The sequence below is a fragment of the Anas acuta genome, chromosome 4 (assembly GCF_963932015.1).
Source record: "Anas acuta chromosome 4, bAnaAcu1.1, whole genome shotgun sequence".
In the NCBI taxonomy this organism is placed as follows: Eukaryota; Metazoa; Chordata; class Aves; order Anseriformes; family Anatidae; genus Anas; species Anas acuta.
The window spans coordinates 49,241,218-49,255,101 of NC_088982.1; the positions used below are offsets into that span (position 1 = coordinate 49,241,218).

The 13,884-nt window shown below is 35.9% G+C and overlaps 1 protein-coding gene across 6 annotated transcripts in view; it reads left to right on the forward strand.

The window, feature by feature from the left end:
* The window catches only part of TLL1 (tolloid like 1), a 130,013-nt gene that overhangs the window by 86,301 nt on the left and 29,828 nt on the right, over positions 1-13,884 (forward strand). For 5 of the 6 annotated variants that reach the window (XR_011096222.1, XM_068681171.1, XM_068681172.1 and 2 more), the window contains 3 exons: positions 6,926-7,028; positions 8,324-8,440; positions 9,478-9,623. Coding sequence is in view for 5 of the 6 variants with exons in the window: in XM_068681171.1 (XP_068537272.1) it covers positions 6,926-7,028; positions 8,324-8,440; positions 9,478-9,623 (366 nt within the window). In the remaining variant the exon portion in view is untranslated. Of the gene's footprint in view, positions 1-728; positions 1,713-6,925; positions 7,029-8,323; positions 8,441-9,477; positions 9,624-13,884 lie in introns of those variants that run through there. The other variant, XM_068681175.1, reaches the window with a different exon arrangement.

Sequence of the window (13,884 nt, forward strand, 5' to 3'; positions counted from 1 at the left end):
TCATGATTTCAGTCTGCTATGTGTCTACGTCATGAAACCCCTTCAAACTGGCTTTCAATGCAGTTGGTGTCTTGGCGAAGAGGTAGTGCAGACTCCTGGATGGTCTATTCTCCAGTACAGGCTCAGACAAGCTGAGCTGCCTGGGACTGGTAGCTGGGCTCAGCCTGAGGGAGATCCTTGTTATGCTGAAAGAGATTTTGTGAAACAGTAATAAAAGAAATAAAGTGGTATTTTGGGTGTCCCTGGTATTATTTTAATGCATAGGCTTTTAATTTCTGGGTGTCAGTTTAGGGAAAACGTGGATAAAGAGATTGGTTTGGTGAGAGCAGTTTGGGCAGAAAAGTTTGCCATCCCACTGAAAGCAAAACCTGTTTTTCTTGTGTACACTTTCAAAACATACTAGCTGAATCTTGCTTTAAAGTATTGGCTCAAATATTAGCCTACCTCAAAATAAATAAGGATAGAGGGAGAAATGAGAAGTTTCATGTTCAGACAAAATATGCAGGGAAAAAAATATTGTAAGTTTCTTTACAGGAAGCAGTAGCCAATATTAAGCAAATACTGTCTGAAGGCTGAGAATTGAGACCCACCACCAGTCTCAAAAATGGGAAGTCCAAAGAGGAAAACAGAGCATTTGCCCCCAGATATTTCAGTTTTGTCAGTTTTCTCCCACTCAATATCGGACATAGTTTCTCCAAGTTGGATTACTTTTTCTGTGTTTCTTTCAGGTTAGGGTCCTGGTAGACACCAAGAATATATGTCCCTGATGTGCATCCTGAGGAGCTGTAAAAGCATTTGCTAGTGTGAGGAATGAAAGCGAAGTCATTTGGACTGTGTTCACCCTCCTCTGGGCAGGAGCCAGTGACAGGAGGAAAAATAAACATGCTTGGAAGGTGTGGGTGGCTCTGTAGGTTTGCAGGGAAAAACAAATGAAAACAGTTGAATAAGAGAAGGGTTGCACAAAAGATGCAAATTAATCTAGATAAGTAACTTTATATTCCCATTATTTGTGTTGCTTCTTACACACAGCTTCTTAACAACAAAAATGGCTTAGGTTTCTTTCCTGTTTCTCAGTTATAAAAGTCAAATGTTCATCTACAGTTATTGTTGGCTTCTGAAAATAATATTAATATATGAGTTGGAAAATCATGGTGCTTAAAATTTATAGCATACTCACAAGTTTGCACAACTGTATCTGCGGATGTTGGTAACTGTAATACGTTTGTACTACTATTATAAAGTCTTGAGATTGTTACCACTATTGAGCTGTAGAAAAGCTTAAGCCCTGTCCTGAAATCAGCAATATAAGGAGACCAGCTCCCTTCCAATCCTAGTCCCCTCTCCAAGGTAGAAAATGATTAAACCCTGTTTTCTAGTTGTAATCTGACGTGTTATGTACTGTCTGTAGGGCACTCTTCTGACCTCCAGCTCTCATAGTCTCCATAGAATTCAGCGAGAAAAACATAAATGATATTTGTGCTAATGCCAAAAAATCTGTTTTGTCAGTGCTGTTCCCACAGGATAGTGCCTTACTTTATTTGCAGCAAGTACTTGATGCAGACAGTGGAGTAGCAGAAATGAGGTCTAAATGTTAACTAATGCATATTGCATGTTGCCTTGGACGCACTTATTATGCATGATCCCAAGTTCTTTCAGCCATTTATGATAACATATTCACATTATGAAGAGAAATAAATATATATTTAAATCTATGTCTTTCCTTTTTTGCTGTTTTGACCCTGATAGATCTCAGAAATGTCAGATGGTGGTTAGAGTACATATAAGTACATCACATCATGTTCTGAAACATCAGTGAGCACTTTAGTCACCTAAAAATAAACTGAAAAAGCATCAGTCCAGATTGTTTAGCTCTTGTCTCTTATTTACTGAGATTTAATATTGTGCTGTTTGAGCATAGTTTAGAGAACTCTATTCTATCCATGCTGCTTTCTACATGTACAGACACCTCTGATCTTTGGCAGGAAAATCAGTGAAGGACAGGACTGCAGTGGTACACTCTGGCTGTAGTAATTGTTTTATTGGTAAAGATTATAAATTGGCAGCCCAGCGTAAAATAAATATGTGCATCCCTATGTCTAAAACAAGGCAGTTCATTCACCTTTTACTTTCTCCCGAGATTTAAGACTACATGGTAAATAGCTGTACACAGTATACCTATACATAGAAAAATCTCTGGGGGAGGATGGTGTTAGTAACACTGTATGCCCTCTTGCAGGGTGAATCCCTCCTTCTGGTGTGTAGAGATGTTGTTGGCATGGGGAGTTTCAACTCTGCCAGTGTTGTGTTTTTTTTTTTTTTTTTTTTTTTAACCTTTCTTTCTGAATAAGTTACATTACTTCCTATTTTTCCTTAAATTTTTAAGTGAATGATGAAATAGGACAGGTAAGTCCTAAGGTGAGATGAGGAAAATGCCACTTGCAGAAAATTTAGTTAGTACTGTCTGGTGTTTGCTAAATATCCCAGGTGCTGGGCAGTATAATATATTCTAAAGCTGCAGTAACACAATTGAAACTGCTGTGTAATCAATAATTCTTGAATTGCACTGACAAACATCCATTGATTGTTTTTTCCTATGAAGAGTTTCAGCCATGTTGTCCCCTTGAACAAGCTCTGCCTTGTCTCTATCTGTCCTTACTACTTTGCAGAATTGCAGGAAAGAATCTTATATATTTTTATTCTTGCCAACCAAAAATCATGCTGTGACAGACTGGGGGTTCTGCTTATGGGGTTATGCTCTTGAATACTAGTCAATGTTAAGGAACTGCTGTATCATCAAATACCTTGGCAAGTCAGAGTCAGAGAAGGCTGTGAAGGTTATTTCATATAGTTTCAAAGACAGGGACCATTAAGGAGGCTCATTACATTTTAATGGTTTCTATTTAGATCGCAGCCCTTTGGGAAAGTGACATGATCACACCTAAGTAACACCATCCTTTTCCCTTTTCTGTCCTGGTGACTAAGGTTTGGAGAAAGGCAAATTTGCAAACAGAAAATAAAGAAATCTGATGTTTCAGCTGTGTCCTGCAAAATGGAAAACTTGCGGCTAGACTCATGAGAGACTTCAAGGCTGTAAACAGCTGAACCATGGAGAGGACATAGGATGTGGCTTCCATAACCTGCTTCCAACAGAGCCAGCTGAGTTAGCTTAAGCAGACATGGAAGGTAGCCTGACCTTCACCCAGCTGTCTGCATCTCATTTGAGTAGAGAAAAATCCTCCCTTTTGAGAACCCCTCTGCCTGCATGGCTGAGATGAGGTTGACATGGATGGAAAAGGATGAGTAGACTGCGAAGGGCAGTAGAGGACAAGTAGACTGCTAAGGGCAGCCTAGTAAATGCCAGCTGAGAGTGTCAACTAATGCTTTGACACATGCCATTTTTGGGCCTACAGCACAATAATCTAGAAACTGAATATTACAACATTGAATGATTTATGTCAAATTTCTCAGTAATACTAGAAAGGAAACAGTATTTTGCAAAATAAAAATAAAAAAATAAAAAAAATATATAATTCCCCAGCAAGGGCCTAGTGAAAACCTAGTAAGGGGAAAGAAAATGAGAACCATACAAAGGGAGATATTGCATAATAGATTGAAGATAGAGGCTGTTAGGTAGAAACCCAGGTTTCTACCAACACTAGCTTGTTCTGTTGAGAGTGCATCCAGAGTGTGTGTTGTGCTTACTCGAATCATATGAATTGTCCCTCTGCTGTTGAAATTTGTTCTATGTAACCTGAATTGCTACATCTGAAATGGGAAAGCAGTCATAAAGTCTAGCCCACAGAACTTGCAAAGATGCAGGAGGCTGAGAATCAAATCTTGGATGTCCCAAAGGTTAGTTACTTCAAATCCTTGGAGTTAAACAGTGGACCGTCTGGATTTCTGGACTGGCTTTCATTAAAAACATGAACAAACAACTAAAAAACCCCACAACACTCCCTCCTTGCTCCACCGCAGTTCCCTACATGCTCCAGCTCTTAATGGCACTGGTTTGTTTGATGTATTTTCTATAAGAAAACTGTAATTCTTCTCATTCACTGAATGATTAAATGAGAGCATTTCATTCTCCTTTAATTCCAAACTTAGCACATCCACTGTCTACATAATACTTTTATTTGATTTTTTTTTTTTTTTTTTTTTTTTTTTTTAGGACTTTATTAGCTGTTTTTCAAAGTTCAGGGAAATGGAATCTATACTCAAGGCCAGGTAAAATATGGATATGGAAAAATAGCTCAAAATATTTGAATATGTATTCCTGCAAACTTGTCAGTGTAAGGAATGCATATGCTTTCATCAAAATATGTTCATTTCTATTGTAATTATAATTGCAACAAAGAGTAGGAGTTACATAGATATTAGCTGATTTCATATCAGTCTGTTTTTGTCTTGCAGCTCAGGACATAGGCCTGATATATAATTTGATCATCAATATAATTTGATGATTTTCACTGTTATGGGTCATTATGATCCACAGTGCTAATAGCAGTTGTGGACATGGGTTAATATTATTTAAATATTGAGGAGTTTCCAAAGTGTCAAACATCAAAGTGTACATTCTCTGCATACATATCTGAGACTAAATTACTACCTCCCTCTGTGGCCCTAAAGTGATATAAGGGAGGGGCCCAAAGACAGAGAGAACAGGCAATTTTTTGCATCTGCTTCACTGAAAATGTTCCAAAGCTGCTTGCAGGATGTTCCCATGAAGAACACAGTGCTAGAGACAGACTGTGATTTCAGCAACACTTATGGAAGTTTTGTGGATATGGTAGCAGCTTGTGGGTGTAAATGTTTGTCCTTACTTAAACATCAGAACAGGTATCCATTTATTCAGTGCTGTCCTGATGGTCCTTGGCATGCTTCGTAGCTCATACTTTCATCCCACAAACCTGTGGCTGCCAGCATTAATATACCTTGCTGTACAGGACGTCTGGCTATTGGGTTTTATTTGCAGCTTCACAGATGTTTTCTGTTTCCAATGACATCAAATTAGTAAAGGTGAAAGCTACATCACTTTTCATACCCATGAGTTTCATTTTTCACCCATCAGTAGGTTGCCAGCACTAGGTGGTGGGGTAAGATACAATACAGCCTTCAAGATAGAAATTTTCCCATTCTCCAATGAACACAACAGAGGGTTTTGAGAATATAATTGTGTGTACTTTTTTTTTTTTTTTGATGAAAAGTAAGTGAAATCAAAATTTCTGGTAGCCTAATGTTAAGAGCTTTATGGGAGCTTTAAATTAGCTTCTTCCAATAGCTGTTTTTCTTTTGAAAATGTAACATTCTGAAAAAGTTCTGCCTTTCTGGTTTACTATTGTAACACATTATTGTCTTTGGAGAGACTTGTGGTGCCTTCAGAAAAGGTGGAAGTCATCCCTGGCTTCCACCAGTCTGGCCCATTTTTCCAGTTAGTAGTGTTACTAAGTAGTAGTAGTAGTTAGTAGTGTTACTCCTTGCAGTGGGACTTAGGGGTAAATTCCTCTCCTTTCAACTGACACAAAAAGCTCCATGGAGTTATATTTTTGCACTACGAGGTATTTGCTACTATGCAGCAATTTCTGTTTGCTTTGTAATAGCAGGTTTTAGTTGTGAGTTCCTAGGATCAGAGCTAAAAATATAACCACTTAATGCTTATATGTAAATAAGGAAAATTTTTATAGTTAGTCTGAAATATTTATTAATCTACACTGAGGAACTGATTTGGGAGAATCATAGAATATCCTGAGTTGGAAGGGACCCTTAAGGATCATCAAGTCCAACTCTTGACACCGCACAGGTCTACCCAAAAGTTCAGACCATGTGACTAAGTGCACAGTCCAATCTCTTCTTAAATTCAGTCAGGCTCGGTGCAGTGACCACTTCCCTGGGGAGCCTGTTCCAGTGTGCAACCACCCTCTCTGTGAAGAACCCCCTCCTGATGTCAAGATGCATTATTTTTCAGATACGCTTAAATCCAATTAAAGGATATGAATTCAAAGTGATTTTATAATACAAAATATGAATGAGTCTTAATCTTCATGTTTTGACTCGTCCCTAAAATTGCAGGGCATAACACTAAGACTGTCCCAGTCAGTCAGGGTCCAGCCTGTAGCTACTGTGAACCTACAATCAGTATAATCTATTTCTCTGTTAAAAGTGTAAGTTTATGGCAGGTTAAGATTAGTATTTCTAAACCAAAGTGGGATAATGTGGTGGTCTACAGTACCCCTGATATTATGTATTGAAAATATGCCTATTTACAGATGTGCCCAGTGAAATCGGGAGTCTAAGTTCCAGCAATGCAGAAAACTGAGATTTCTGTATAAAAGGCTTTATCAAAAAGCTTTTTTATTAAAAAGCTTTATTTAAAAAAAATATACATATAAAGCTTTTCATTACATCTGTGTGAAAAAGGAACTTGTGCCATTTCTTTTAATGATATTGTTTTCAGTATAATGGTCCACCATTGTCAATATATAACTTCTTTGAAAGTAAATTATCTTGTCAAAACAGTAGTTGAATGGAAACACAAACAAAAACAATTATTTTTTACAGCTGTCAGTGCTGCTTATAGTCACAGAATGGAATGGAAGAAGAATTGGCAGGAGAATTATCAAATAACATACTTAAAATGAGATCAGCACATTATTTTACCATATGAGCATTCTTGAATTTATATTTCTCAGTGAAAATCTCCTTGTAAGCAACTAAATATGTGTCTTGGATCTTCTTGATTATGTAAGAATAAATTAAAAACAACCTTTTAACAGTCCCATGCAATGTTTTGCTTACTATAAAAAATTAATTGAAGTTAATTGTCTAAGCAGTTGGGATCCTTTTATGGGTGACCACTGGCTTCTGTTCTGCAGAATGTTGTTGAGATCATTTTCTGGTAAGAATCATATGTGATTTCTTCTGATTGCAGATTGTTTTAAACTTCACTACAATGGACCTGTACAAGAGCAGTCTCTGTTGGTATGACTATATTGAAGTAAGAGATGGCTACTGGAGAAAATCACCTCTGCTTGGTATGCAATTGTCAAATGTTGCTCTGTCCATAGTTACAATGCTCAATCAGTTCAGTGGACTTCTAGCTTGCTGTTGTACACACAATACTCTTACTTTTTTTTAGGTGTCTAGAATGTATCTAAACTAAGTTTCCCACCTTCGTTTAGATACAACAACAACAAAAAACTGAAATGGTCTCAAATAAGTTGTTCATTTGACTTCAAACCTGAGCCCTCCCTTTCATTGCAACTAGCTGTTGTTGTTTCATGTGGGGAAAGAAACTATAAAACGTGCAACTTTTTGCTTTGCTTATGGGTGTTAAAATATGAAGTTTCCACAGGTGATTTCTGTATATGCAACTTGTACAGGTAATAGTACAGGTGCATGTTTTGTACTAGTCCTTTTGCCTTGGCAATATGACTTAAAATAGCATAGCCTTTATTTTTAAGGCTTTAGTTTTAAAGTGTCAAGGAAGGGTAAGTTTTCTGCTATTCTGAACTCAACCTTTCCTTGTTAGTTCCATAGTCTTAAAATAAGTAACACCAGTTGAATAACACCAGGTTAAGTTTGACAACTCGTGGTCTTCTACAGTTTTAACTGGGAATTTCAGACCATTGGAAACAGGAAAGTCTCCAACCTCTTAGGCCAGTTTTGTGGTTGTTTTTAGAAGATAGACTAAAAATAATTAGCATTTTAATGGCCACAATTTAAAAACAATCAAAAAGAGATAAAAGGGAAATAGATACAGGGGACAGCTTTTTAACAGTAATGCCTGTTTTCTTGAAAAGAAAAGAGGAAACAATTAAGGCCAAACAGTAAGTACTCTTGTCTTGTTCCCTTCTGTGTCTCCTAAACAAATGAAATTTTCACCTACCTAGGATGAATTTAAAAGGATAACATAGTACAGGGTCATTTGGATGTTAGTTTTTAAATCTCTTTGGTTCTTAGACATGATGAGCAGTATTACTGTGACATGGATTATGTTCATCTATTAAGATTAGTACTCATTTTACCCTTCCAAAATGCCTTGGTTTGTATGCATAGAAACATTCTATATCAATAATTTCTCAACTTAATTCCCCCAAGATGTTATAGTTTGACTTGTTAGCCTGACAGCAATGAAAAGCTTTATAATAAAATCTTTGTGTATTTAGGTCCCAATCTGCAGAAACACGTGCTCCACCATAAGCATGTGAATAGTTCCACTGAGCTGGTTATGCTACTTCTGTCTATAATGTTAAACACATGTGTAAATGTTTGCAGCATTTGGCTTCAGAGGCGGCAGAAAATGCAGTCACTGGTTGCATGTTTTTAGGCAGGTTTTGTGGTGACAAACTGCCAGAAGTCCTTGCGTCCTCTGACAGCAGGATGTGGATCGAGTTCCGCAGCAGCAGCAACTGGGTTGGAAAAGGTTTTGCAGCAGTTTATGAAGGTTGGTCTCTTGCAGCACTAAAGATTAGTGCTGTTAGTTCTGGATGAAAAATCTTAATCAGATACCAATGGATATATTTCTGACTATATATAGCTGTGTATATATAAGAAAATGAAATTGCTATTTTATGACTAAAAGAGACTAGAAGATGACAGCTTCATAGATACATTTTGAAACTTCGTATGATCAGATTTCAGATGACCTCTTTTCTAGGGACACCACTGATATTACTCATAATGTTTTTGCCTATTCTTTCATTAACTAAAAGTGCATGTTGTGCTCCGTGTGTGGAAATAATTCTTTGAATACTTTCTGTTCATTCTTCAGAAAATCTGACTAAAGTTTTCCATATGCTCTGGGATTACTTAATAAAGAGATATTCCCCCACACTGAGTATATGAGGAAGTCTACGTTCACCTGTTCAAACTAAAATAGAGCTTGTTTTCTTAAATATTGAACTGGAGGTTTTAATTGCTACTTACAGTTCTTTACATAATTATTAGTAAGAATCCTGGAAAAAAAATGCATTTACTTTTACTGAAAATATTTCTTACTTATATTAGCTATTTTTTCATATTAAGTGTAAACCTGAAGTGTTAAACTGTAGAACAAAATATATAGATCATTACAAAATATAAGGTTTTCCTCTTATTTTTCTCTTTCTGAAGGTTGGTAAATAATAATGAAGAAATATTTATATTAAATATTTTAAAAAGGTGAACTAAGAACTATTTTGACCATTTAGATATGTTCTGTAAAACATAAATTTAGGTCATCAGTGATTTCAGAGTCTTCTACAACATTATAAAATGCTTAGCACTATTAAAAATGCATTACATTGACTAACAGAAATATGTATAGTGGTCTAAATCAATCATGATTTCAATAATTTGTCCTTGCTAGACTTTCTAAGTATTTTCTAGAATAATCTTCTCATTAATTTTAAAAAGAAGAGTGGCATAAAGATGTCACTTTGGGCATGGGGGACGGTAAATATCATTATTGTAAATATACTTAGACTTTTATGTTTTTGCCAGCTATCTGTGGAGGTGAAATCCACAAAAATGAAGGCCAGATCCAGTCTCCCAATTATCCTGATGACTACAGACCAATGAAGGAATGCGTGTGGAAAATAACAGTGTCTGAAAATTACAATGTAGGATTAACATTTCAAGCATTTGAGGTAAAGTTTTTGACCAAATTCAGAAAAGTGTCTAGTGAATGATTAACAATGACATTTAAGGGAAATCCTCATTAAACCTGTGGAGGAATTTATTAATTCTCTAACAAAAATAATCTACAGAATCCAATTCTTCTCTCCATGAGACCTTGGTTTTTGCAGAAATTTTCAAGAAGATTAAAGGTTTATATATTATCTGTGTTATTTGAGTTGGAATGTTTAAAGTTCTGGCAATTGTTGCAGTTTAACAAATACATAATCCAGTTCAGTAAGGCTGCTTTAATATTCTGTTAAATAACCAGGATTTTGTGCCTTAACTGAATCTTATCTTTAAAGAGGAATGTCTATCTGGAAACGAAACCCTGTGGTGTTTTTGAAAAAAAAAAAAAAAAAAAAAAAAGCATATATATATATAAATACAGAAAAAAGCATATATATATATATATATATATATATATATATATATATATACACATATACAGAAGTAAAAGGCCTCACTAAACTCAGTTTACAAACATATATTTAGAAGGGGCAGAAAAAAAATCTGTGGTGAGTCATATCTGTGTGTCATTATCATACATCTTTCTATGTAAACATTGCTAAACAGTGGTAAACTTTTCTATAAGAAAGAAAAAACAATGTTTCATACATTTTATATATACATACATTATAGACTGACTTGAATTTTGTAGATAAATTTAGTAATATACTTGGAATCTGGTCTAGTGCAGACAAGATGAGCTCTCCCCGCCAAGAGCCGTTCAGATGATATTTAGACTGCTTGGCCTGGCTCAAGGTTACTTAACACAGTATGTTAGTCTCTCTCTTTAAGCAGTAACTTTATATAACTGACTGACTAGATACAGAGATTTTCTAGTCTGCCATAGTTGCTCAGTATTTTTTAGTGTGATCTCAAGAGAAATGGCTCTATGAACCTCCATAGGAGACTTGCCATAGTATTTGACTACCATGGAGATACTCAGAGATGGTCTGTGTGCATGGTACATTATTGCTTGCACTGACCCAGGTTCAGTTTCATCTATACAGAGAAAATGAGAGCACGATTTTAGTAGTGGTTAAGGCTATTGGAAGAAATGTTATCTTCCAGTTCTTTTGCAGGCTGTTTAGTATAATGGCACGCTCTAGAGGTGAAACGTGGACTGACACCTCCTAAAAACGGCAGTATTGTTGGGTGGTGGTCTCAAGCAAAAAGGGTTTTAGTGCTATATGTGTTTTTAACAGAAAAAAAGTCTCTAACAGCAGCAACTTGAAAGGCACACACTTTTCAAGGGAGAGTCTGAGCTGTGAATCCAGAGTGGCAAGATGCTATTGAGAATCAAATGAGGTACCCCAGAAAGATACAAGACTTCTCTTACATCTCTTTGCTGCATTTCTTATTGGCTGGTCCACAGAGGTCTCTGCTGAGAATGAGAGCTGTTTTGGAAGTTGCAATGAAGTGCCCTGCCTAGACATTCACCTTTGGGGCTGATTTCCATTTCAGGTCCAAGTGCTCAAACGTAGGTGTTCTGTGTTTTGGTACTAAGTCCCACTCTGGACTCAATCCTTGGTGTGCTGCCCAGTAAAACAAAATGTTGTTTGAAAATCACAGTTCTTCATGCCAGCTTAGATCAAAAAAAGTAAATGTCAGGCCAAAGAGTTATTGCAGTGTGTTTGTGAGAAAATTACTTCTCTGTCCTTTGAAAGGTACAGTTAAGTATGAGGAATTCTCATTATCCATACATAATGCTAGAAAAAATAACTGTATAAATAACCTCCATTCTGAAGTGAAAGCACAGAGGAAGCTGAGAATTCCAAACTGCATCAATGAGTCATCCTGTTTTGCCTGTGGTGGGCAATGCGTTTTCCACTGGGTGTGGGATTACCCTTACATACTTGGCTTCCTGGTGGAGAGCTATATTTTTCCAGTACCTAGATGTTAGCACAGATGCAGAGTCCATTGTAACTCCATTGTTTTTTGCTTCATCATTATAGTTACCATTATTAATACTCTTTATTAATACTCAAAGATACCTATATTATACTATAATACTATAGCTACCTTTATTAATCTTAAAGAACTAATGCTCTTTGAAAACCAGTGGTCCTTGAGTTGTGTTTTTTTTTTTTTTTTTTTTTTTTTATGGTCCTGTGTTGGCAGGCAGTTTCACCAGCGAGGGCAATCCAGACTTGTAGGTTTGTGCCATATTAATCTCCTGGTGTTAAGGGTTCCATTAGAGATATATCCCCACCTTTTCTGACTAAAGTCTACCACCTGAGTCAGATATGCATACCTGAACTGGAATGTAACTCTATCAACAGATAAATTAACAGTAACAAAAAGCAACTGAAAGATTTCTCCTGAAATGTGATTGCTCTTGGATTAGCTTCTCAAATCTTTGTATTTTGATAAAATCTTTTGCTGTTTTAATTTTTTCTTTTCTGTCCAAGGGACTATAAAAGAAATGTAGTCCAGAATTTTTATGAATTACATTTTAGTCTAAAGTCATAGTTCAAAACTGGAACTAAGTGCAAGAATTTTTCTTTTCTTGTACAAATTAAAGTTGAGAAAGTATCTGGCTTTCCATTTAACCAGGAGATTTCTTAGTGTTTTCTTGTGCTTATGTACCTGTCTTAGGAATTCTGGTATTTTTCAACTTAATTTACTCATGCCATTCAAATTCTGGGTTTCTTCCAAACTCTTCAGATCAAATGGTACCTTTCATTCTCCTTAAAGAACTGTATTTTTTTTTTCCCTGTAAATTCTGTTTGTTTATGTTTGTTTTTTTGTTTGTTTGTTTTTGATCTTGCTTTTGCTAACATTTTAGTTTCTTCTCATCCATATGAAATTTCAAACTTGTGAAATGTTACTACTACAGTAAATAAGTTTTTACTATCCTTGTCTTGCAATCTATCCTTGTAATAGGATGAATAAGAAATTACTGCAAGTGTAATAGAACTTTGAGACAATGTTCCCAGATGACAGTACCACAATATCCTAAAACCTGAGGTTCACATAAGTAAAGCACATTTTAAAGTTGGTATTTTTTTTTTTTTTTGGTTACCAAGGGCCTTAAAACCAGTTATTACTTCTCAGAAACACAATACTTACCTGTTTGTTTATGTATATGTGTAACTATTTTATCTTTTAATATATTAATATTGGTAATAATAATGGCATCACTTGTAATAGTAGTGCACTTAAAATAATGTTATAAAAAAAAAGAAAATAATGTTATGGTAGAGTGGAAACCATTTTGAATTGCTTTATTGGAAATCAATAGCACTTTGTAAGTTGGTTCATTTTTATGGTCTCAGGAAGTTTAGTAACTCACTGTTATACAAAATGGATTTTTAGCAGTTTTCTTCTGCCAAAAATAAGGAGTGAGAACCAGCATTTCACCTCAGTGGGAATTTGGTACATGTAACTCAGAGCTGCACATAGCCTTTAAAAAATAATAATTTCCATACTGCCCCATAGAATATGGAAAATATAGAAAACATGGAAACATGGAAAAAAACAGATGTTAATTAAAAGTCTTGAGTCATGAAAAGACCACAGATGCATGTGGGGGAAAGTACACAATTCGTCCTGTGATTTTCATGGGCTTTGGGCCAGGTCACTTCTTTCTACATCAGAGTGCAATATGATTTTTCTGAGATAACAAGGCACGTTGGAATATGATGTCATGCATTTATTAAGATTAATGAAAATTTTAAATCAGCGTTACTGTATAGATCACTTACCAGTGCTCAGGTAGACACATGCCTAACCACATTAGTTGCAAACGTGCAGTTGCCACTGAAGTTAGTAAGAGGTAGTTGCACCCCAGACCTTCGTGACTTTCCTCTCATTTCCCTAACTCTGGTCCAAAGTAATTCCTGAGCAGACAGTTAAGCAATTACAGTAAACGGCAATATGGATTGTGCCAGAGAAATGAGTGGGAGAAAATTATGTATGTAAATACTCAAAGAATCAGAGTTGGAAAGAAGACAGAGAAATTTTGTGTGTAAGTGCCATATGTTGATAGCATTAAAATGAAATAAAATCAAACAGCCCCTCCCCCTAGATTTCCTTCTTATATAAAGGAAGCAGAATTCCTAATGTGCTAAATGAAAGCTCCTTAGTGTGTGGTGGTTACTGAGATTAGTGGTGATCATAATGTGCAACCAGAGCAGTGTCAGCAGCTGCTTGTACTAACTGTGTAGTTTCCATGCAAGTAAAGTTTTTTGTCAGAAGATGAGATGTGGATTTTTGTGGGTTTGG